Source organism: Myotis lucifugus, unplaced genomic scaffold (assembly GCF_000147115.1).
Source record: "Myotis lucifugus unplaced genomic scaffold, Myoluc2.0 scaffold_216, whole genome shotgun sequence".
In the NCBI taxonomy this organism is placed as follows: Eukaryota; Metazoa; Chordata; class Mammalia; order Chiroptera; family Vespertilionidae; genus Myotis; species Myotis lucifugus.
In genome coordinates, this window is record NW_005871264.1 from 1,814,156 (window position 1) to 1,840,441 (window position 26,286).

Genomic DNA, 26,286 nt, shown 5'->3' on the forward strand with positions numbered 1-26,286 from the left:
TTAGCTGCCCTTCTCCGACCAGAGATTATCCTGTCATAGCTAAATCTTGAAGGCTTCTAATTAAAGCTGAGGAAAAAATATAGGAGAAAAAAACCCATAAATTTGCAAAATCAGTGCATTAACATTTCTCCCCAGTGGTCTGGGGGAAAACAAAAGTGGTTTGATTGCAGTAACAGCTCCAGCTGCCCAGCTCCCAGGCAAACGGTGTGTCCTCAGGAGCAGAGTTTGAGAACCACTCCCCCTTATCTCTGAGAATGTCCTAGGGAGCTCCAACCGTCACACCCTGGTGTGCCTCCCAGATGCTTCTGGTTCCAGGATGCTAACTCCAGTCTTTCCTCAGACGTTATGCCCTGGTTTGTTCTCCTTGACTGTGGGGTGACCCTCCAACCCCAAATTGCCTGTAGCCCTCTCACTACTCCAAATGTGGGCCACCCACCAGCAGTGTGCACTCCACCCAGGTCCCTGGCAGAAATGCAGGTTCTCAGGCCCCACTTATCCAACTGCATTTTAAATGGGTCCCTGGGGATTTGCATACATGCTGAAGTTTGAGAAGCTCTGGGCCAGAGTATGATGATAGATTTTTATCCTGTAAACTTGGGTTTGCTTCAGTGGGCTCCTTATAATTATAGGACACACGCCTACGACATATTCACCCTCCTCTCCCCACCCCCAGAGTCTCTCGCAGCCATTAAGAACTTGTCATGTACAACAGAGAGAATTCTTGCCCACAGCTGAGGGAGTGTCCTGCTGGGAGTCTCTAGAAGGAACAGCTGGGGGCGAGTGAAGGTGGCCTGGCAGCGGTGATGGGGGACACAGCCAGGAGGGAGTGCAGCCCCTCCGGAAGTTCAGCCCACAACTACCTCTGTACGTTTGATGTCTGAGTCTTAGGGCTCCAATTTAGGAAGAAAAGGTGAGGCAGCTAATGGGAGATAATCCAAAACTGCCTCTGGTGCCTGGAATGTGGGCTTCATTGTTTAACCCCTGGAACATGAAAGAGGGTTCCCACTTCTAAGCTCTCAGTAGGAGAGGTAGCCTTCGCTTTCTCCTGTGGGACCAGGAGAGGCTGGGCAGATAGAGAGCCACGTGCCCCACCCACGGCTTCAAAGTAGCTGCAGTGGTGCCCAACTTGGGGCTTCTTAGCAACCCCTCTTCTCCCCACCAGCACAATGAACAGGTGAGGGAGCTTAGCGTATGGCAGACTGGGAGGCCTTGGCTTTCTCATAATCTAGGGACAGAGTCTGTTGTCCACACCAAGAAAGGGGATGGGGGAGAAGGTATGTGTGACAAGGGGTTGGAACCAGTGAACATTTGTCCCCAAGTCCAGTCCTGGAGACATGTTTGGGTGATGTTACTGATATAGCTACTGTACATTTCCCAGAACACCTGGTTTCAGATGTGCTGCTTGTTGTCACGACAAATCACTGAGGTGATGTGGGGCTCTATCCATACTTTCCAGTCTGCCTTACACATCCCACCCAGCAGAACAAATATTGGTCAGATCATGTGTCTTGTTGTGTGTTTTTTTTTTCCAGGCAATTAGTGACAGTTTACTGCATAACAGGAAGTAGACAGTTAACTTACAGGATCACGTCTGCGGCCACCTGGGCTTTCTGGGACAGGCCCAACGTGAAATATTCTGGCCTGTTATCACTCAGCTCCCCAGGAACACGGATGCGCCTCCAGTGGACCTCTTGTTCTGCTGCTAGTGTCAAATACTTGCATTGTTGCAGAAAAAAAATGAAGTTAATGAGTATAATTTTTTGTTCATTTAAGAGTGTCTCTTCTAATTTTTCTTAAGCATTTGGTATCTGGTACCTACTGTAGCAAGCATATGCCCACACTTGACAAACCAAATAAGCAATAGAATTAATGTGAAGGACCCAGAAAGAGCTGGCCATGTGCAGTTCAACAGCCTTAGTGTGCATGTGGGAAGTCGGTGGTTCAGGTTGGGTTTTCTTGATTATGTACATACAGTATAGACAATTAATCTTTTTTTTTTTTTTACTTTAACTACTTTATTTTTTGTGGATTTAAAAAATCTTTATTATTCAAATTATTACATATGGTCCTCTTTCCCCCCCATTGACCTCTTCTAGCCCCCGCCCCCCGCACCCCAGGCTCAATATAATCGTTATTTCTGGGGTATGACATTGTCTTTAGTTCAGGATGATGCTTTTCATGGGGTTCTGGAGGGCTATCAGGTATAAGAGATCCTGTGTCAATCCAGGGTCCTAAAGACTGCCGGAGCTAAGCCCTCTTTAAGGACTAGCTCTAGAGAGAGGTGGATTCGTTTGTAGCTATAAAAACGCTGTGATTTGAGGAGCTACTCAAGTGGAGGAATGAGCCCCCTATTCACCTGATATCCCTCTGTTAGAGATTATTTATTTTCTTTGGGTTTTGATGCTTTCTAAACTAAAGGCCTTATAAAGATTGACATTTTGGGTTTCATTTGCCTAGGATCAAGGGCCCTGAAAGAAGGATAGATAACCAAGGGACAGACAGACTGATAAAGGAGCAGGTGGGACAGATGTCTTCATCTTATACATCAGAGTTCTATTCAGAAATGGGGTTCTCTCTCCCTTGACCAACCAGGGGAACAAAGCTATCAAATATTTGGTTGGAATTTTTATGTTGTTGTTTTCTTTCACCTCAGAGCTTCCTGAATGGTGATCTGGGCACTGGGCATGATGAGTGAGGATGTGGTATAGGTACTTTGTATGAAGGCAGAGTCACCTGTGCTTTAAGCTAGGGAATGAAGGGTCCCAAGTGGAACAGATCACATCCGATTGGGGAGGGGGAATCAAGTTGGTCTGCTAGATTTGGCATCAGGAAGCTCCTTAGGCTGACACGTAATCAAAGAGTATTCATCACATTTGATCTGTTTATTCCCCTCCCCAAAGAAGAACCTAGTATCATCAAACCTGCCCCTCATAGCTATTCACACCCTAACCTGCTACTTTCAGTAAGTATTCCATGAAAGTGAAGCCAGACTGTGTTGCTTAAACTTGTGGTCTCAGCAGGTTTTGCTTACACCCCTCATTAGTAAAAACTTCTATGTTCCAACCGTTTCTTTGATTAATTCAGTGGCTCATCTTTGCACCCTCTGGGGTATCCCATCCCATGTTAAAGATCGTGCTAGAGAAGTGTGCATAGGCTGTTGAAGAAAACTGGGTTTTTAGTAATAGCTCTTATAGATAAGAAAAGCCCCAAGATGTATACTGTAGCCTATATATCCTGTCCCTGGACCACCCTAAGAGTACATTGGTGTCTGTGGGTGGCAGAGAGAAATTATAGAACAACTGTGAAACGTAATGTGAAGGTTCTGTGTCACAGGTCCACTTACGGTGTGGAATTTGTGTCAAACACATAGGTGGGCGATGCATTCCCAGAACCTCTCTGCTTGATCCTAAGGAGTTTTCAGGCTGCAGTAGAACATGGTTGGCAGCCCTGGTGTGTGGGGCATTAGCAAACTCAGGTAGAAGGAGGGGGACAGAGGCTTCTGTGTTTGGGATCCACTCAGCAGCCATACCTGCACCAGCCAAGCAGACAGCCTGCTGCCTCCTTCGTTCTGGAATAATTTTGTTTCTCAGGAATTAAAGTCACACCTAGCAAATGGTAACTACGGTAATGCTGCATTTTGAACACATGCTCAGCTGTTCTCAAGGCAAGTGTTCAGTTGCCTTTATTATTCTCTCTCCCTCTCTCTTACACATGGTGTGTGTGTGGTGGGGGGCGGGGGGCGTGTAGGGGCTCTGCTAGGCATTAGCAATCTCAGATAGAAGGAGGAGGACAGAGGTTCTGGGAAGGCCTGGCAGGGAAGCCCTGCACCCCCAGATCATCACTATCCCTGGAGAGGAAGTTGAAGGGAAGCACTAAGTTAGGACTTGGCAGTGGGGTCATGCTCTTAATATGCTGCCCAAGTGTTTCAGGTTTGACCATCTGTGCTCTTTGACCTGTTCCTGACCAAGGGCCCCCAGCTCTGTGAGGGTCCCTCCACCAAAACCCAAACCTCCTGTTTCCATAAGCCAGGCTGGGGCCCACAAAGAACTCACTTCATAGAAACTCATTTACAGACACCTTTTCTAAGTCACATCTCCTCTCCCAGTTGGGGGCCACCCATTCTGCCACGTAGATCGTAAGCTCTGGGGAAAACTTGAAGAAAGCACTCAACACTAGCAAACCTCTATCAAGCACCAACCACGTGTCAGGCACTTGGGAAGAGCTGGGAGCAGAAGGGAATGAGACAGATTCTTCCCTTCCCACAGGTCTCATTTGGTCCAGCGCTGTCTGGGTCCCCCTGAGCAAGACAGTGGGGCCAGGACTGCTCAGTGGCCCATCTTCCTTTCTGGGGAGGAGCCATACACCTCCTTGGACTGTCTCCTGTAAAATGCTTCATAGCCCAGATCCTTGCTAGATCCTAGAGGAGGGCACATCAGAGGCACCAGGCCCACGGAGGGAGGCAGCAGGGAGTGAGGAGGAGTGGCCTGAGAAAGAAGGACAGCTCATCTGAGCAGCCAAGAGTCCATGGCCGACTCATGGCCTTTGCTCAGAGGCCCTGCAGAGCCATGTGGCTGCCACACGTGACCCCGGGGAGGCCCCCTAACTGCAGACGGGCTGAATCAGAATCCCCCCCACCCCACTCCCCACCCCCGCCACACACACACACCAGGTGTAAGAGAGAGGGAGAGAGAATAATAAAGGCAACTGAACACTTGCCTTGAGAAGAGTTGAACATGTGTTCAAAGTGCAGCATTACCATAGTTACCATTTGCTAGGTGTGAATGTAATACCTGGGAAACAAAATTATCCCAGAACGCGGGGTGGGGGGGGGGGTGCTGTAGCAGGCTTGTGTGTTTGTCTGGTGCAGGTGTGGATGCCGAGTGGATCCCAAACACAGAAGCCTGGCCTTGGCTTTTGCTTCCCAACCTGCCCAGCCAGTCCCATGAGGCTCTGTCTTTTACTGCTGAAGATCAAATGATTCTGCATTGGTAGCTGCCCCAGTCACCTCACCACTGAAGACTTCAGGGGTGCAGGCCTGTGGTAGGGACTGACTGAGCCTGGGGTGTTTAATTATCATTTGAAATGGTGTTCTCCCAAGGGAGAGGAGGAAGGGAAGTCCCTGGCTGAGCCAAAGATCAGGAGCTAAAGGATAGTAATCTTCTTGGGGAAAGAAAGTAAAGGGCCAGCAATAGCAACAAAAAAGTCCTGCAGATGTGGAATTTGAAGGAATCTAGAGAGAGCAAGCCTATTTTTAGCAGGAGTGGGTGCACACTGTGATAGGCGCCACAGGCTGCTGTCACTAACATTTGGCTATAAGCAACATTTTAATATTTAAACATGACAGCCCTGAAAATGGAAAGGGACCAACACTTTACCTGCTTGCTGATTAAAAGCTATCACCTCCCCTGAGCCCAGTGGGAGGACCTGTTCCATGTGATGTCTAGCCCAGCCAGGCATTGAGTTCACCTGTGTTGCCATGGCTATTTACATGTCAGCCACTGATGGAGGCTACTCAACAGCGGTGACAAGGATGCCATTCTCTCCAGGTGAAAACGCTGTGCAGTGTTACCTCTGTAGGAAAATGTTCAGTGCACTTTGCTCAATTAAGCGTGCATGTGTGGAAATACAACACTCAAATGAGCAGGAATAAAAATATATTAAATTTGAAGAAGTTAAGTAATACCATCGGGAAAATCAATGAACTTGAGGTGAACCCAGCAATGTCAAAAAAGAGAATCCCAGAAATGCGAGCCCTTCAGCAGTTTACCAGACCCCAAGTGAGACATATGCATTACATCCGCTATGTCCCGTATGAATATCTTGCCCAGATCAATATCAGGAAGCCTGGCACCCACGTTCTTTTTTGAAACTTTAAGCAGCAAGCACTTTCCTAAGTCCTACTGGAAAATAATTCACTGCTAAGGTAGTGAGCTTGATTATGGGGATGGAGGGCAAGATCTCTGAGGACAAGCCTGGAAGATGAGCTTTCCACTCACCCACGGTCCCTCTGACTGACACCTGTTTCTACCCTGCTGAAGTTGTGTTAATTATTGGCACTCCTACTGGCCAGCGGTGGCTAAAACTGAGTGTGAAGGAAAAGTGAAAGAAAATACCAGAGCAGAACCGATAGTGTCCAGTCAACCTGCACGCAGCTGTTTTTATTATTTCCAGCTCGTGTTGCCATTGCTATACTTGCAGAGAAGTATGAGCTTTTCTAGACAATCAGCAAAGTAAAGCAAGACGAGCAGAGAGGTTGAAGGGTTTGCTCAGCCTCTCTGGGGCTTGGAGCAGTGGTTTCAAAATGTGGTCTCCACGCCAGCAGCATTGGCATCACCTGGGAGCTTGTTAAACATGCAGCTTCTCAGGCCCCATCCCAGACCCACTGAGTCAGAAACTCCAGGGGCAGGGCCCAGAAATTCATGGGGTTAAAAATCCCATATAATAAAAGGGTAATATGCAAATAGACTGAACGGCAGAACAACTGAACAACCAATCAAAGCGTAATATGGTAATGATATCCTAAGGCTGCTCAACCGCTCACTATGACATGCACTGACTACCAGGGGGCAGATGCTCTGACCAGTAGGTTAGCTTGCTGCTGGAGTCTGGCCGATCGGGACTGAGCTAGATGGGCCGGACATGCCCTGGAACCCTCCCGTGCCCCTCCCCAGCCCAATCGTGCACCAGTGGGGTCCTCAGCCTGGCCTGCACCCTCTCACAATTTGGGACCCCTCGGGGGATGTTGGAGAGCTGGTTTCAGCCTGATCCTGCAGGCCACTCCCCTTGAGAGGGCACCAGATGCAGGGCTCATGGTTGGCGAGCGCTGCTGTGGCAGCGCGAGCCTCTCCTGATTGGGACTGATTGGGCGTGAGCCCACGGCAGGCACAGTGGGGCTGGGATGAGCAGGAGTGGCAGGTAGGAGCTGCAGGCTGCATAGGATTGCAGGTTTCGGCTCGATCCCTGCAGGCCACCCAGAGGGGCCTCTAGTTTTTAATATTATGGTAAAATATATGCAACATAACATTAGCTATTTTAACCACATTAAGTGTAAAAGTCAGTGGTATTATTCTCAATGTTGTATAGTCATCACCACTATCTGTTTCTAAAACTTTTTCATCACCCAAAAGAGAAACTCTGTAATCATTAAGCAGTATCTCCTCACCCCTTCTTTCCCCAGCCCTTGTTAATCTCTAATCTATTTTCTGTCTCTATAAATTTGCCTCTTCTAGATCTTTCATATGAATGGAATCATACAGTACGTGGCCTTCTGTGTCTGGCTTCTTTCACTTAGCATAATGTTTTCAGGCTTCATGTTGTCGTATGTGTCAGTGCTTCATTCCTTTTTATGGCTGAATAATATATTTCATTGTATGGATATGCCATGTTTTGTTGATCAATCTATCTGTTGATGGATACTTAGGTTGTTTAGACCCTTTGGCTCATGTGACTAATGCTGCAATGAACATTGGTGTTCAGGTATCTGGAATCGGCGTTTTAACCAGCTCCCTGGGTGATTCTGATGTATGCTTGAGTTGGAGAAGCCCTGGCCCAGAGCTCCAGAGCTGTCTTTATGTAGGAACCCAGAACACTCAGTGGAGGCTGTGTGCCCTACTGCAGCTTTGTCCATCCCAGCCAGGGGTCAAGGCTGTGGACACTCACATCTCAGAGATGAATATTTAGAGTTTCTCAAGGTCCTTCTAAGACTAATTCTAGAAGAAAAATGTCTATCCAGAATGGGGTTCTCTTTGACTTTGTTTCATGAGTGATACCTTAAAATATTTCAAAGGGCCCTGCTGGGTGTGCCTCAGTTGGTTGGGTATCGTCCTGTGCACTGAAAAGTTGCCAGTTCAATTCCTGGTCAGGGTACATGTCTGGTTTGGGGCTGCATCCCCAATAGTGGGGATGTGCAGAAAGCAGCCGATTGATGTTTCACTCTCACATTGATGTTTCTCAGTCTCTTTCCCTCTCCCTGCTTCTCTCTAAGGAATCAATAAAAATATTTTTTAAAGTATTTCAAAGGGATGGCAGAAAAACATTTATTAAAAACGCATGCCCATTTGGTTGTTGTTGAGTGGAGTTTCACCCAGATGTTTTGTCACTCTACGACTACCTGGATATTAGCTATAACAAAGACCCACTCTAGTTTTTACTATGGAAATTGGGGTTGTTTTCTTTCTTTTGAGCATTGTAATGGTAGTCAGTGTGAAGAAAACAAGAAAAAAATTTTTTTTCTGTAAGTTCAGAGATAGTTGGAAATGTTTGATGATTATTGTCTTAAGCATTTACAAGTCTCAACACCTTATTCTTAACTAATTAACTCCTTCCTCTTCAAGGAGCCTAAATACCTTGCTTGTGGCTGCACAGCTAGAAAATGAAAAGTCAGGATTAGAATTCATGTCTCAGTCTAAATTTGTTGAATAAATCTATTCATACTGGCTGCTGGTGATTTTAAATATTGCCCCTTAGGCGATACTTAGATTTTTAACAGAGGACTCCTGGACATTTTTAGCCTAAAGAAGTAAATCTCTAACGGTAGAATGTTATACTTGAGGAAGAGGAGGGGAGACCTTTCCAGCAATTGCAAAATCCTACGGAGTAGTCTGCAAGTTCAGCTCTCAGAATCCCTGGAGGGCAGGTTCAGAAGGTGTGTTTCACCTGATGTGTCACACAAATATTGCGAATAAAATGGAGGTGAGATTGAGGCAGCCTAGATGATGATGGTCTGGAAGTCATGATGCCTTATGGACAAGGGGAGTGACTGAGGATGAAAGAGCCAATATCCCCATTGTCAGGTATATGAAGGGTGACCATGTAGAAGAGAATACAGTCATGCGGGGTGGCCGCGAGGGAGAGGACCAGGCCAATGGGTAGGGGCTGCAGGAAGGCAGATCTCTTCTCATACCAGAAAGGGGTGCTATCAAGCATAGGATGGGCAGCCTTGTGAGTGAGATGACCAGCCAAGCATATTGCAGTAGGGCTACCAAATGGAAGGTGGGATGAAATGACTCCCTGGTACCAGTTCAACTCCAAGGCATTATGACCTTGAACTTGCAAAAGTTGCCGAATTATTATATGCTGAATGCAAAACCAGTATCAAACAGGAATTTGATATTGATCTATTATTTTCACTCTCAAAGTATGTCCCTCTTTCTAAAAAACATCACTCAGCATTACTGTTGGAAATTTCTGAAATAGAGTTATTATTCTTTGGGGATTTCATCTCCTGTTTACAAATTGTTGTAGGGGAGCATCAGCTTGAGTCTTCTGATAACCGTGCACTGCTCTGACCTATTGGCATTTCCTTTTTAAGCTAATAATTAAAAAACTCAACTGGAGCCACCCCATGGGTAAGGATCTTGGGAGACAGCAAAGCAGGAAAGATCCAGCTGGAGCCCGAGGCATGCGCAGGGACGGTGTGTGTCATTCTTTCTGTTGCATTCGGCTCACATTAGTGAGGGCTGAGGACTTGGGTGGTTGGCATGGTCATGGTCTTCAGACATCTGAAGGATGTACACACCGAGGATGGAAGGATTTTATTTAGTTCGAGACAAAGGGTATAATCAGGGTAGGAGTAATGGAGTGAAATTAAGCAAAGAAAGATTTAGATTGAATATTGGTGGGGTACTTCCAACCAATAGATTTGTGAAGCTTTTAGACATTTTCTAGGGAATGCTGTTCCGTATTTTCCAAGTGGGTTGAAAATCAGAGGGATAAAGGCTGAGCTAATCTTGAAGAAACTGGAGCCTCTGGGGATAAGGCGAATGGAGAGCCTTCGCTTTCACTGCTTCCCTCTAGTCTTTCTTATAAACATGAAAAGCTCAGCGGGTGATCCCCTTCTGAATGACTATCTACCAATAGCAAGTGCTTGCTCTTCTTAAAACCAGGAGTTATTAAAAGGATGGTGTGTTCCCAAAAGAAAAAAAATTTGAATGTGAGAATCAGAGGAAAATTCTGGAGGGAATCTGGGCTGACTTCCCCACTTGCTTATTAGTTCTGCCTCCAAAAGGCAGGAAGGGGAGGCCAACTCCATCCATTCCTGTGATTGGTGGGCAAGGGTCTTGAACCATTGTTTTCTGTTTTTTTTAATATGTATTTTATCGATATCAGAGAGGAAGGGAGAGAGAGAGAGATAGAAACATCAATGATGAGAGTGAATCATCGATTAGCTGCCTTCTGCAACCCCCCACTTGGGACCAAGCCTGCAACCTGGACATGTGCCTTGACTGGGAATCGAACCATGACCTCTTGGTTCACAGACTGATGCTCAACCACGGAGCCACGCTGCCAGGCAGAACCATTGGGTTTGAAGGAGATCCCTGTTACCGGCAGCACTGAGCACTGCTGGTTGAGGAAGACGGAAGCCTCCACCATTGCGGACCTCTCGATAAGCCCCCGGTTTTTCTTTTCCTCTGGAGCATTTCCCCGATGTGCACGGAATCTACTAGTACTTGTCCTTTCCACAGTCCAGTACGGACAACTCTTCCCAGGTGGACCTGGCCTCTGGGCGCCTCCAGCCACTATTGTAGGACTTGCAGCCTTCCGGGGCCAGCAGTGCTGGGCACCATGCATTGCCTGGAGGCTGCACCGAGCCCAGGTTTCCATCTGAGATTTAATTAGAGACATTTGCATTTAGGTGTTTTGCATGAGCCACTTGATAGCATTGGCAGGTAAAGCAATTGGAAGGTGTGCTGACATTTGGAAGAGATTTTACGTTTAATCCCTCTGGCGTGTCGTTGCCCTCCGCTTCCTCTGTGGTCACAGAGCTGGGCAGCTGGAGGCTCTTTTTCTATTACAAGGGCAGCCCCCACGTAATTTTCCACTTTGACTCCTACATCCTTTTTTATTGAGTAAAATGGTGTTTTACTCTTTAAAACAAACCATGGCTGGTCTGTGCTGCTAGCTTTGTCTTAAAAGGGAATATCATTCTTACATCGAAACCAAATTGGAAACTGTTGTGCGGCGCGCTCTGGGAGGGCCCAGCGCACACGGGTCTCATGATTCCTCTGACTGGGGCCACCATCGCCAGAGCAGTGACGCTGCGGCCTCGGCGCTCCCGCCCTTGCATTTATACGGCCCTAGCCGGTCCTGCCTGGCTTAGAATCTCAGATCCATTGAAGTCGGACCTCATTGCATTCAGGCTTTTGGGGAGGACTCTCTCTGTCCTCGGGGGTCCTGTGTTTAAGCCGGGAGAGGACGGCTAAGAGTTAGACTCTCAGCAGCAGAGAGGCTCCGGAGCGGCTGACAGGGATGATGAAAGGAGGGGGAAGGACACGAGCAAAGCAGCAGCGTTCGCCCAGGAGGGTGGCTGCTGGGCTCCTGAGGAGAAGTCGTACTGGCCTGAGGGCACTGTGGAGGCAGGGAGAGCTCCTAATGAGGTTTCTCTGTGCGCTCCTGTTTTTGAAATTTTATGCTGGAGTCTCATCACAGTGTGGGGTAGCATCCAAGGAACCGCTCCTCATCCATTTCCTAGCCCTGCTTCTGAAGAGGGCTGCGCTCCCCACCCCAGCGATCTCCAGGGGCACCGTGAAACTCTCCAGCGCAGACGAACTTGGATTCTTGCTAATTTAAAAAGTCAGTGTAACAACCAGGCAGGTGTGTGTTGGAAAGAGGCGGGGGGATGTTGGTACAGGGTTGGGTTAGCGTCGCACTTACTGTGACTGAACAGCAGACGTGTCTTCAGCTCCCAACACAGTTGTCTGTCTCAGTGTGACTCCCGTTTACTGCATGTCGAGCTGCAGGAAGTCCAGCTGATGCAAATAGATTAATATTTAAAAAGTAATACAGGAGAATGAGGTTCCAAACGTGTAACGTTTAATTATTAAAAACCCGTAATGGAATTTGAATCCAAACTCACATCTCACTGGTGCACAGCAAAAAGCTCAATTAGCCAGCGAGCCTGCTCACGCCCTGGCTCATGGTGACCATCACAGCACCGGGACTCTCTAGTAGCATAGAAATGGGCAGCTTAGGTAGTGTTATACTTTCTCATTAGACAATTGTTGCAACTCTTTTTTAGTGAAATTGATGGGTAAAGTGACTGTATATTGTTAACAGGACTTAGAAAAGAATTTGAGTTACTTCCAAGTGGTGGGACTTGGGAGAGTTAGGTTACCTGGTAGAAATCACAGTATGAGGATATTCATGCTACCACTGAGTTTATCGAGGCCGAGAAGTATGTGTTACAGGACGCAGGTGTCTGATTAGAAGGCTTTACTCGGTCCAGGGATACTTAATCGCTGATTTTCCTGTGAGACCACAGTTCTCCTGGCCCTGTAGGACACAAGTGCACCTCGCTCTTGATAAGGGTGAATTCGCCCAGAGGCCTGTGGCAGAGAACGGCCAAAGGAAGAGATAAAATGATTGGTGTGACTCAGAGTAGAATAAACCCACAAAGACCAATTGAATCTATTTCAAAATCAGTGTGCCAGCACGACGGGTTGAGGCAGTATCTCTTGAATTTATATTTTTATTCAGTGTGGCAGGTAAGGAGTGTCCTTTGTGTACGAATATAAAACTATGGACATGCCATTGGTTGTGCGTTAAGGGTTTGCCCCTCCATGTGGCGGCTCATTTCTCATGAGATGCTCAAGAACTCATCTGTAATGCAGAACATGCAGTGGTGTGACCTAAAATGCTCTCGGCAGGGCTCGGGGTTTGGAAGGTCACACACTAGGTAACGGTATTTATGACAGCCTGCCGGGCTGTGTGGGGTAACTAGAACTGGGAGGACAGAAATTGAGTTTGTAGTGACTGCAGAAGCTGAAACCACAGGATGAAATGTAATAGGGTCTAGGGCTTGGTGAGCACAGGAAGCTGAGGAGAGGTGGGGGTGGAGCTGCAGGGCTGAGGAAAGTGCTGCAGGGGGTGGGTAACCTTGATTCCTCACAGGACAGAGCCTACTGAGACGCAGAGGGTAAATAGAATCACCTCCACCTTGCCTACAATTCGGTCAACAACCAGCAGCTGCATGTGGAACCCTTATCATGTGCAAGACTGTGTGCCGGGGTGTAGGAGTTCCAGGGGAGCCCTGGCAGTGTGCTAAGTGGTTAGTGCATCAGCTTGTGCACTGAAAGGTCGTGGGTCCCATTCCCAGTCAAGGGCATATACCTGGGTTACAGGATGGATGCCTGGCCCAGTACAGGTGCATGTGGGAGGTAACCAATTGATGTGTCTCTCTTGCATGGGTGCTCCTCTCTCTCTCTCTCTCTCTCTCTCTCTCTCTCTCTCTCCCTCCCTCCCTCACCCCCTTCCGCTCTCTCTAAAAATCAATGGGAAAAATATCCTCAGGTGAGGATTAACAAAAAACAAACAAAAAAAGTTCCGTGGGACCCAGGCCTAGGTTCCCATCCAGATCATTAAAGTAACATTTTCCAAAGTGTTTTTCTACAGGCTCCCACGAGAAGAGGGGTTCCGTGTTTGGAAAGTCGAGGAAGTGCTGGGTTGATGCAGTTAAACATGCTTCTTTTCTGCAGAGCTTCTCAGAGGCTTAAACATGGCAACGCGCCTTGAGAATCTCCAAATGAAACAGGCGATGCCCCATTTCCCAGGCGCATTTGCCCACTAGCCCTTTTCTCAGGGCAGAACATTGGTGGGACGAGTGTTTTTCAGAGCACCCTTTAGGCAACAGAGGGCTGGGGTAGGCGCCGTCCTTGAGCAGGGGCAGTGCAGTGGGTTAGGAATGGGAAGCCCTGACGTAGCGGCTACATTTCCTTTCTGGGTGACCTTCAGAAACAGTGTGGTGTGGATAGGTGTATGCAAGAGGCCTGTCCTGCTGTCAACTTCCTGCTTCTGAACCTGCAGAAAACACTGCTCCCAACCCTGGGGTGTCAGATGGCCCACCCCAGCCCTGGGCTGGGGCTGCCCTGGGCACCCCACGCCGGTAGCAGGGTGCACAATAGTTATGTGTCCCAAGGGGGATTATGCAGGACCTAGAAGTCACTGTACCTTCCTAGATTTTCCTCACCTCTTAATAGAGAGCAATACCTGGAAGGGTCATGGTAAGAATTAAACCGGAGAAAGGGTATAAAGCTGGGTTAGATCCTTGGCTTTCCTAAAGTTGTGGAGACTTGGTATAAAGCTGGAGGGAATACACATCATGGAATAGCCTTTGCTGCCCATCCTCATGCAGCACAGGCGACTGTTCTGGCGGCAGAGATGGTCCCACAGCGCTACCAACCAGGCAACCGACTCTCTTACTGCCCCCGGGAGTAGGCATCATTGCTCCCTGCTTTAGCACATGGCCTGTAAGGATTTGAAACTCCCTGCCACTTGACTTCTACTCCTGCCCCTCAGGCCCTTCTCCCCGCTCTGCCTCGTGACCTCTGCTACCCCATGGCTTCTGCTTACTCCCTGTCCTCTGTGGTCCTCTGGCTTCATTCCACAACCACTATCCCCACCACGACTTAGTCTCTTGGAGTCACCTTGATTCCCAACTCCCCTAAGAAGAAATTGCTATTGGTTTGTTAAATTACTCTGTGCCCCGTTAGGCAGAGCCACACCAAGGTCTTGAGATGTCTTTGGGTCCAGGCAACCATGGCCAGGGAAGCAGCGGGGCTGTGGCCAGGGCAGGCTCGCAGCATCTGATGGGTTCTGTGCTGATACAAAGGTAGTGTACACCATTCTTTTCCTCCTCCTCTCTCTTCCCTTTTCTGTTCCTCCCACTCCTGCACATGCCAGTCTGGACCAAGGGCATGCCTTGATAAAGCAGAATATACTCCCTATGCCTGTTACTTCACTCCTAGATACTGAGCACTAGAAGAGAGGCCCCGCCTCACATACCTGGATCACCCTCCAACCATGCCTTTCTTTCGTATCTTACTGGAGCTTAGGCCCACTGCACAGGCTGTTTGGATTAGGCTACTCTCTCAGACATTTCTCTTTTCACCCAGTGGTATAGTCGGTCAGGTGGAAAGTATACTTCCCCATGTGTTCCCTTCTTCAGAGTAGAACAAATAATGATAAGGTTAGTTTCACAGAGGCTAAGAGATGGGGGCTTTTACCCAAATGCCGAGAATTGATATATAATTGTTGCTAGTCTGAATTTACTTATCTCTAAAATAAGGTATGTTATCTGGCTGTCTTTTTTACAGACTTCTGGTGAGTGGTATTGTGATCACGTCTATTGAGCTATTTGAATTTACTGGAAGAAAGGAGTTATATAAATAACAGGTGTCTTTAAATATATACAGGTTGTCTCGCTTCACACCATTGAGCACTTCAGATATTCAGCCTGGATGGGGCGATTGGGCTGGGCTGACCCAGGCTTTGCTTATGAGGATGGAGTTGTAAGAGGGATGCTCAGTGGAGAATCTAGCATTAGTGGACTGTTGGCTTCCAACCAGGTATTTATCCCAGCGGGATGGCTAAATTCATAGAACAAAGATGGAAGAGAACCAGGCAAACCAGCAGTTCACAAACATTCAGGAAGCTTTTCAGAGACAAAGGAACCGACATGTAGATCCGAAATCAGAAGTAATCCGGTATCTCCCCCCTAGATACTTAAGAAACTATCACCAAGTGGGCACTCTCACACATGGTTTAATTAACTAAAAAGACAAGACAATAGGCAACCTAAATGATTTCATTTCCCAAAGTTTGTGACCCCAGCACTCTGGGCCTTTTAAATTTGCAGTATTGTGCACCAGATGCCATAAATGTCATATTTGCACACAACTGAGCATAAAGGATTCCATTGGTGATTCTGGCCTGGGTGACTGGTGCTGGCCTGAAGCTGAGCCTAGGGCTAAAACACCCATGAGCTTAAGACCACAACCTGGCCTGCAAGCCTCCTCATTATTGCAATTATGTTGCTGTCAAACACTCCACAAGCCATTAGGAACACAGTGGAGAATTTGGGGCCCAAGGTTTTGTTGATTTGAGTTTCTGGTTTTATTTTTGTGGTATGCTTTTTACTTGGAGGTACACATCATAAGAAAATTTATAGTAGTGGAATTTCTCTTTGTTTTTTACAACTGAGATTTAATAGAAGAATGATGGGTAAATAAGAGTAGAGTGTAGGCGGACCAGTTGGCTGATTTAAAAAAAAAATATCTGAATGATATTTTATGTATTTATAATAATAAAATTAAAACATCTATATTTAGACGACACTTTCTGTTTTTCAGAGTGCTTCCATTTTCACTATTTGTTTTGATCATCACAATAGATCTTTTTTAAAAATATATATTTTATTGACTTTTTGCAGAGAGGAAGGGAGAGGAATAGAGAGTTAAAAACATCAATGAGAGAGAAACATCAATCAGCTGCCTCCTCCACACCCCCTACTGGGTATGTGCCCGCAACCAAGGTACATGCCCTTGACCGGAATCAAACCTGGGACCCTTCAGTCCGCAGGCCGATGCTCTATCCACTGAGCCAAACCTGTTAGGGCATCACAGTAGATCTTGAGGTTAGCAGAGGCTCCGGGGGCACAGAAACAGGACCCCGGGTTGCAGGGTAGGCGAGACGTGGGTTTCTGCTTCCTAGCCTGCCTCTTTCCTCACCGAACCATGCTGCTTCCCAAGTAAAGAGCCAAAGCCTGGGCATCGATTGACAATCTGAAAGAATGTATTTAGAGATTTAAGGTTCTAATCAAGAAAACTTTCAATTGTGAGGTGCGGAAGAGAGGCCAAAGCTATTCAGGAAACTTGTAAAACTGGACACAATGAAAACAGCAGGCATGACCCAGGGAGAGATGTGTAGTGACGACAAGGCCAGTCCTTCTCAAGAGTAAACAAAGTCACGAGCAGGAATACACAAATGGCTTCTGACATCTCCCTACCAATGCAGGGAGTGGGAAGGGCCAAGTTACCCTGGGCTGTGGGCATAAAAAGATGAAAACCATCTCAGAGATACCACTGAGACTTGGAGGGGAAGTGATATCTAGATAGACTAGAGCTGACATAGAAATTAAATATAAAACAACAGGCCCTGGAGAGATCTGAAGACTGGTCAGAGATGGGTGCAAGTGGGTCAGTACTGGCCATCCACAGGCAGGAGCTGGTTCACCCAGGGAGCAGAGAAATATGCAAGAGGCTGTTAAAAGAGGATTGAATGAGGCATTGCAACTAAAGCCCTTAGCCGGGTGCCTGGTAGGTTCCAAGCAATCCGTATGTACATAGTTGGTAAGTGAATGAGAGGTCACCAGGAGCTGCAAGCCTTCGAGAAGCAGCGGAGAGGAGCTGAGATGCAGGGTTGCCAGAGAGGCTGTTAATGCTGCCCAGCAGTGGCCTGGACCTGGACCACCTGCACACACACAGCCTTAGTTAGTATTATGGCATTGCAGAGGTGCCGCCTATCGCCGATGCCAAGGTGGGTGAGGAGGCTGGGAGGCAGATCCAAATAAAACCCCCAGGGGGAAAGGACTGCTTCCGGGGTCTCAGAGAATAACTGCAGTCCTTCCCCAAATTCCCATCATTGATAGGTGACTAGCTGTGTTGTTTAACTAAAGCCGCAGGTTTTGAATTATGATTTTTGTCATTTTCTACAAAGTCTGCATGAAGGAAGAAATGGATGGGGTGAACAACTGCAGATAGAAGCCAGGTAACTAGCACACTTCACTTTTAACGCATCAATTTGATGGGTCTCCCTTTCTACTCAAGTACAACCCATGGTCCCTCCCCTCAGCTTTGTCAGGTAGAGAAGAGGCTCTTCTAGTCACAAATAATGGAACTTCAACCACTCAAGTATTCGTTTAGGAAACAGAGAGAGTAGGGATAAATGAGATCAAAGGCACATTTGAAAAGAAATCCAAACATATATTTTTAAAACAAGGAGAGTTACAATGAACACGGTAAATACAAAATCTGAAAAAATTCAGGTGTGCATTTGAAAAACAGAGTCACAGTGTTGGGTTAGAAGAACAAAGGGGAGTTCAATGTTGAGAGAGTAAAATATTGACTATTTTTTTAGTTAAAAACTTAGTTGAATTTTAACCTGTAGAACAAGTCTGTTGATGGGGAGCGTGGAGTACTTCTGGGGGCAGGAGGTGTGTGCAAATTTCTCCCATGACTGTCAATAGACAGATTCTGAGTCTTTCCTGCACTGGGTCCCAGGCCAGTGCCTTTCTGAGCACATCTCAGCACTCATTTCTGAATAAGTAAAAACATTACAAATAGGAGGTCAGTTTTTCCCTAAGCTTCACTTTGAAGCAAAGATGATTGAATAAGAACAACACAAAAATGTGCAGATGGTTAAATAAAAACAAAAAAATAAGCTGTATGAATTCAGGTGATGTTTCTTACTTAACTCATATCCCCGGTTCCTAGCCCAGTGCCTGACACATGGTGGGTCCTCAGTAAATGTTCATTTATGAATGAATAAATTGGATTATGTGACGGCAGGTTTCCAGAGCAGGTCATAGTTATAGTATCTGGAGTTGATTAAGAAAACAAAGGAGAGAAAATGGAGTCACAGGGCATGGCAATGGGAGATGGGGTAGGATGTCGCTCTCTGCTTTTGCATGGCATGCTGTCCATGACTGCAATTACCTGCTGGTTATTTCTTCCGCACGTGTTTCCAGGCAGTGCTGTCACTGTTGATGATTTCACTTCTCAGCTGAGCACCTGAGGCTCAGAGTGATTAAGCACCTGGCCCACCAGGAGCTGGAGGCTGAAGAAGTGGACTAGAATCTGGTTGGCGACCACTGCTCCAAAGTTTTCCTTAAACCAGCGATCACCAACCTTTCGGACCTCACGGACCACCAGTGGTCCACAGGCACCGGTTGGCGACCGCTGGACTAGATGATCTCTGAGGTACCTCCAGGCCTGGATGTCATTGCTCTGAGATGTCTTGGGCTATTTCTGTGTCCTCTCAGGGCCAAATAAATGGAAAACAGAGAGGCTGACATTTGGCACCAGGTAGACCAGATTTTCCAATGTTTGACTTTTTCACTTTCCATCTGGATAACTTGTGCCAGGAAGAGGTAAGTTGTCCTTGTCCAGCTTAAAGCAGAGAGTTTTGTGATGATATACTCATGTTCTTAGGCAACCTAATACGTCAAACCAAAGGGGAAAATCACCTTCGGAATCATGTTTAGCTGTGAGGATGGACCCGTGGTCACTGAATATAGGCCAGGAGTCCGTGTTTGCTTTGGCTGTAGATACAGAAACTTGGGTCAGTAATGAGCCGTTTGTTAGTGCTCATTGAGATCCAAAAAAGCCAAGTCCATCTCTGCTCTGCCTTTGCATGGCACATACGAAAGGGAAGGATCTGCTCCGGTGCCCCGGGCCAAGATTTCTGAAATCCAGCTTAAAACTTATAAGTAGAACTTGAGTCACAGATAAGGTTCCTACAGGGCAGTTTTCTTATAAGATTTTCAGTTCTGACAAAGGTGCTCACTAGCCTCTCCTTGAGTTCCCAATCCCATTTGAGGAGAGAGGAGAGAAAAAGAGAGACTCTCAAACTACAAAGCAAAAAAAAAAAAAAAAAAGAAGAAAGAAAGAAAATAAACAAACAAACAAATAAGACCCTTAAAAAGAATGATGTAGCAAACATCATCATGTTGGAATCTAAGCCAGCAGAAAACTTATTTGGAAAATGAAATTCTCCATGAATTTGCTCTTTTTTTTCCTTCTTAAAAAAGGACAATAGCCCTGGAGGTTCTAAATCCCTCCCTGATTTCTGCATGGCTTTGCATATCTCTAGTTAGGTCATCTTTTTCCTTCCTACACTCTCTAATCCAGTTTTGCAAGGAGACTTGGAATGGGGATGCTGACCTAAATGGTGGGCTTGGTGCCCCATCAGGTTTTGATGCACCCTCTCCCCTCCATGGAGGCTCCTCCTCCTCCGCATTCTGCCATTCAGGGTCGGGTCATCCTGTCTTCCAGGTGTGTGACAGATCCAGTGGCTCTGCCATGCAATGAGTCAAGCAGATCATTCATCAGCTCCATTTTTTAATAAAACATGAGTAGCACAGTTTATGGCTTCCACTATTCAAACAGCAGTTGAGCCTAAGAGGAATTATTCATTTTAATGGTTCTAACACTCATTTCCAAGCAGCCGTGCTGTTTTATCAGCCTTTGCCTGAATTAGAGATTGACTGGCTTTGGAAAAAGAAGATGGCTCAGCAGGAGTTGAATAGAGCCTCCTGGGATGGTGGGCAGCTGGACACGGTTCCTTGTCACTGCAGACAGCCCCTCTGTTAGTTCTGGGACAGTCTCCTAGGAGTTAGCGTCGGGGGCTGGTGTCTGTGAGGTGCAGTGTGTACTTGCCCAGAGAGAAGCATGCACCATTGTCTCAAAACAGCGCAGGTTCATAGGAAAGCTGTGGATGAAGATATGCCTTTTCCTCCTCACACTGCCATAGAGACATCCTTCCATTAAGGTAAAATGAACTTAAACATATGGATGTTCCTGGGACATCAGCAACCATGAGGGAAACAGGCTAAGGACTGAAAAAAACGCACTACATATATAGTAAATGCCTGACACACAAGCAGTACCTGTTACCACTACTAGCTCCATTCACAGAGGAAGCAACTGACGCTGAGCTTTCCATAAGATTTCACTGCTAGTAAATGAATAATGGAGTCCGGACTCAAACCCACTGATTCCAGATTGCATGTGATTTCCATAGCATCCTTTGCCACCCAAGTGCCCTGATGGAGGTAGTGTCTAAATGCAAGGGAACAGTTGATGGTGGGACCATGGGACTCCAGGGTCAAACTAGAAGCAAGTGTTCAGGTGGGGTCAGTCTGAGGCCCTCAACTCATGTAAGGTGACGACAGCTGTGGGCAGACCTCAAATCCTTTAAAGCACTGACCACCCTCACCCATGTCTCTTCATCCTCCTTTGCTTCACCCTTGGGTGAACTCGTGATTCTTTGAGCTGGCCTGGAGTGCAAGATCAATGCCACCTTTAACAGGCCAAGATCAAAGGAACCAGCATCTTTAAAAAAATTTTTTTTTATTGTTTAAAGTATTACATAAGTCTCCTTTTCCCCCATTGACCTCTCCCCAGCTTCCCCCACCCCCCAACACATGCCCTCACCTCCCTACTGTCTGTGTCCATTGGTTATGCTCATATGTATGCATACAAGTCTTTTGGTTGATCTCTTACCCCCTTACCCCCGACCTTTCCTCATAGGTTGGACTGTCTGGAACCAGAATCTTATTGCAAGTTACAGTTTTGCTTAGGAGCTACATCTTCTGAGCTGTTACCCAAGCCCTATATTTGTGGGAAGTCAGGAGCATGTGAAGGTGTTGTTTTGTTTTTTGGAATTGTTGATGGCATTCAAAGGATTTTAATGTCTTTTTACTGTTCCATTGCTGAAAATGTCTTTGCCTAGATAAGGAAGATTTCAGCAAAAGGGTTTCTTAATGAAATAGTGCCTGATGCCAGATTACCACTCAGAAGACAGTGCTGGGTTCCATTAAAGAATGAACTTCACTCTCACAGCTGACAGCTGATTAATGTGTTAATTAGGAACCCTGGCCCCCTCCCCCAGGCACCCAAATCTTCTCTCAAGCCCAGCAGAATGTATATGTTGTGCCCATTCGGGTAACCTTATGGCATACTTTGGCTTTGACTTTGGACGTGTATATAAAAATAACATGAATAGCTTTCTTTCTTTCCAGGGGAAATACAAGATGGAAAGAGTTATAGGAACCAGAAGTCCTGCCTTTCAGTTTTCTTGTATCGAGAGCAAGTGATATTTCTGCTGAGGCGGTGTCTTTGGAGCAGTTTAGTGGTGTAGGTTGCCGCACATTTATTTCACAGGAAAGGAGTGAATCCATCAGGCCACTGAGCTTATAAGTACTACCCTGGCAGCCAGCCACCAAAATATAAATAGTCTAAATGGACTAAAGGAAATGTTCATTCTGTTGTTTAGAATTGGACACATCCCAGGAAGGTGAATGTAATCTTTGTGAGGACTGCTGTTATGGGGTTGAATGGAATACCCATTTGTTTATCTCCTTTGTGATCTTTTTGTCGTCCTGGTGATACATTATGTATCTGTGATCCGAAGCATTTCAGCTGTCTCGCTCAGCGGCCTTGCGTGAGCTGATTGTTCGGTCCCCAGATTGCCATCATTAAACAGCTTCAGCCTCAGCTCTGTCCAATCTGGGACCTGTTAGGGAGAGCGTGGAACCAAAGCGGCCAGATTCCAACAGAAACAAAGCCGGCGTGGAATTAGCGGAAACCATCCCAGAGCCCAGGGAGTAGAGCTCTGCACTTCTTAATCTTTATCTCTTAAAATATCTGAAAGATTTTTGGTACTTCTTGACATAATGAGGAAAAAATGCCTTACAACGTTTAAAAAAAAAAAGCCGTCTGTGGAAAAAGAGGGAAGGATACCTCATAACACCACAATTCAGACAACCCTAGTTCTTGAGACACATGCTGTGTATTCCATGGATATGCAAATGTTGTTTTATTAAAGAAAGAGATCTACAGTATCTATTTCCACCTAACTACCACATCTTAAGTAATCAGCTCAGGCTCTTATGATGAAATCTTTAATTACTAGAAGTGTGCCATTAGTTAGATGTCGAATGAATGATGGTACTGCGTTTTATTGCCTCACATGATATAGCCATTTGTGCCATAAATTCATTGACCTCATCTTAAATGATGTGTCCTGTTAGACAGACTTGATTCATTATTTCTTAAGTGACAAGTTTTTTCTCTAATAATTTTTTGCTTCCTCAGAAAGATGGCTTTTCTGCATTTTTAGATCAGTGTTCTGAATGGAAATGTAATAAGGATACGCACACATTCACACATTACCCAAAACAAGATAGTCATAAAATGTCACACTATGACCTAAATACTTTGTGATGTCGCAGAAAATCAAGCAGCTAAGTATTAGACCTTTTCATTAACTGGAAAGTTTGATGAAACAGAATTTTGCTTGGAAATTTGATGTCTGTAAATCTTGTTATAGTGGAGACTACCTATTTGAGAATTGGGGTAGATGTATGAGCATTTTTTTACTCATCAATGAATTATTGAAAGTAAAGGAAATGATGGGAGAACATTTAAGTTATATTTAGATTATTTTCTGTGACTCCACTTGAAAATATTTATTTAGCTTGAGGAAACAGAGGAATCCTCTGCAGGCAAATAATCCAATCTGGCAATTTAAGAACCAATTAAGGATTTCAGAAAACTCTTTCCCCTTATGGTTAAAAAAGAAGATCCAAAAGAAATATGCCAGAAATTTTGGCATATCATTTTAATTAGTTTAATTCATTGATGATATTTTTTAGTCATGATTAAAGAAGTCATATTTGATCCTTCACTTCAAGCTTATAAATTGGTATTTTAGGCTTTTGATGGATGCCTAAAATTGGCTTTATTTCAAATTGGAATTTAAATGTCATATAATTATACATTAACTTTATAAAAATATCAGATCTTAAAAATAATAACTTACATGGGTAAAGTTTTCACTATAGCTTATTTAATCTTCTCCTAGATGATAATTTTGAGAGTCTGCCGGATTCTGTGCATCTTCTCATCAGAGGCAATTCTGTATTTATGTGTAAACTAGACATCTCAACTATGATTTTTTAAAAAGTTCCCTTAATTCTGGAGAAAACTGAAACACTGTAGTGAAACACGGGAGTATATTAACATTGAAATCATTTGTTTTGGGCAACAAGTATTTTGAAAGAGTGACTTGATATGAGGCCAAACAAAAAAACTATTGTGTGCCAATAAGTATTTCTTATTCAACCTCATACCGTGAAGTATATTACCTGCAAATATCAGTGGTGGTGGTGGGGGGGGGGGGGAGTAAGAAGAAAAAGAGTGAATTTCCACTCACATGCCCACATCCGCCGTGAGTGTGACACCCACAATCACACACTAGCACGCCGCCACTGTTTACAGTCAAGGAAAGCTGAGAGTTAAATGAGATGAGTAATCAAATGCGCAGCATATGTTGTTTTTACATTGCTGATGTGACCAATCATTATTGAAATTTATTATCTTTTAATGCTATTAATTTATCATAGTTAAAACAACAACAACAAGGGAACAACAGATCTTCCTCAACAAAAGCAGGGTCCGATTTAGAACAAAATTGGAACCAGGGCTTTAGTGAGGAGAGACTCAATTCAATGGGCTCACCATTGGACTGCATTTCAGAATTCTGCTGCTGTTGTGTGGATTGATTGGGTGCTCAGAAAATAATTTAAAAAATAAAGAACAAGAAAAAGAAAAAAAAAATTGTGTGTGTAATGTTCAGTCAAAAAAGTAAGGCACTGAAAGAACTATTGAAAATTTTGACATCTGTTTATCTGTTTATAGCTATGGCAAGATTACTCATATTAATTCTTGTTTAAAATGCCATATGAAGGGAAGACATTTGTGCAAACAAGAGTCATATTTGAATTGTAGATCATGCCTTCACCATCTGTGAGAGCTGATGGTGTTGCAAAATTAATGTGTTAATGAAATCACAATAATTTCTCCAAAGTAATGGGTTCTGAAGCCGAGAATGACTATTTTTTGAACTTTGATGTCTAGTGATTTCCAATTGGGAAAAGCTCTCAGCCTTTAATTAGTTCTGCAGCCCAACTTTAAAATAAATTTGGTGATGCCTTTCTTTTGCCAGGAGTAGATTTGAAGAGGGGAAAAAGCCATAACAACTTTGGAAAACGTTCTCTGGTGTTTGAAAAGTTGTTAAATAAGATTGCATGCCAAGAAATGTCACCAAAAATTCTGACTACTGAGAGAGAGTGGGCAAACAGCTCAAAAAATAATTCTAGCTTGCTGCAACATCACAGGTTGGGAAGAGCTAAACCTCACACAGACTTCATGGCTAATTCCAAGTTTCCCCTTGGAAGGCAGACATAATGATGCTGGGCGCTTTGTGTTATTGGTTAACACAGCGCACCCTTTCCAACTGCATTATCGAACACAGTCAATAGTGCAAAGTGACTTTGCATGAGCAGAATGTTAAGGGGCTATATATTTCAAAGCCCACGGAACGTTCTGGAGAATCCTTCTCTCCAAAACTATTAAATTTGCATTTACAATGAGCGTCTTTGACAAGTGAAAATGTGTGGGCAGGTATATGTATTCCTTTTTGTCAGACCCACCTTAAAGGGAAAAACACAATTTTTTTTTATTGCTATTCTGAAGAGTTAATATTAATAAAGCAATTCTGGCTTCCAGGGAGAAATCACTTTACAAACTTTTTGAGAATTTTCCCTTTTGGAAGGAAACCCTTTCAGCCTGTTTGAAAAATTGGGATAACGTTTGAAAGAACCTGTACGGGAAACATGAAACGCCGTCTAGCAACGGGCATTGCGTATCTTACTCTCTCTTTTTATTACTGTGTTGTAGGTATGTGACTGGTGTAAGCACATCAGACACACAAAAGAATATCTGGATTTTGGGGACGGGGAGAGAAGGCTTCAGTTCTGCAGTGCAAAATGTCTCAATCAGTACAAAATGGACATTTTCTACAAAGAGACACAGGCCAACCTTCCAGCTGGGCTGTGCAGCGCATTACACCCTCCCCTGGAAAATAAAGCAGAAGGCGCCGGCGTGCAGCTGCTCACGCCAGACTCTTGGAATATTCCTCTAACAGATGCTCGGAGGAAGGCCCCCTCCCCGGTGGCTGCAGCTGGCCAAAGCCAGGGCCCTGGCCCATCCGCGTCCACCACCGTCTCTCCATCTGACGCTGCCAACTGCTCCGTCACTAAGATCCCCACGCCAGTGCCCAAGTCCATGCCCATCAGCGAGACTGCCAACCTCCCTCCTGTCTCCGTCCAGCCACCTGCTAGCATCGGGCCTCCCCTGGGCGTCCCGCCCCGCAGCCCTCCCATGGTGATGACCAACCGCGGCCCGGTGCCGCTGCCCATCTTCATGGAACAGCAGATCATGCAGCAGATCCGCCCGCCCTTCATTCGCGGGCCGCCGCACCACGCCTCCAACCCCAACAGCCCTCTGTCCAACCCCATGCTCCCCGGCATCGGGCCCCCGCCCGGCGGCCCCAGGAACCTGGGCCCCACTTCCAGTCCCATGCATCGGCCCATGCTGTCGCCCCACATCCACCCCCCGAGCACCCCTACCATGCCCGGGAACCCCCCGGGCCTGCTGCCCCCGCCGCCCCCAGGCGCGCCCTTGCCCAGTCTCCCCTTCCCGCCGGTGAGCATGATGCCAAACGGCCCGATGCCCGTGCCGCAGATAATAAATTTCGGGCTGCCGTCGCTGGCCCCGCTGGTGCCACCCCCCACCTTGCTCGTGCCATACCCCGTGATCGTCCCCGTGCCCGTGCCCATCCCCATCCCTATTCCAATCCCTCACGTTAATGAATCCAAGCCCCCCAAGG

General features: G+C 45.9%; 1 protein-coding gene across 1 annotated transcript in view; it reads left to right on the forward strand.

The window, feature by feature from the left end:
- SOBP (sine oculis binding protein homolog) overlaps positions 1-26,286 on the forward strand; it is a 140,103-nt gene that overhangs the window by 112,751 nt on the left and 1,066 nt on the right. The window contains 1 exon segment of the mRNA XM_023761765.1: positions 25,296-26,261. Coding sequence (XP_023617533.1) covers positions 25,296-26,261 — 966 coding nt within the window.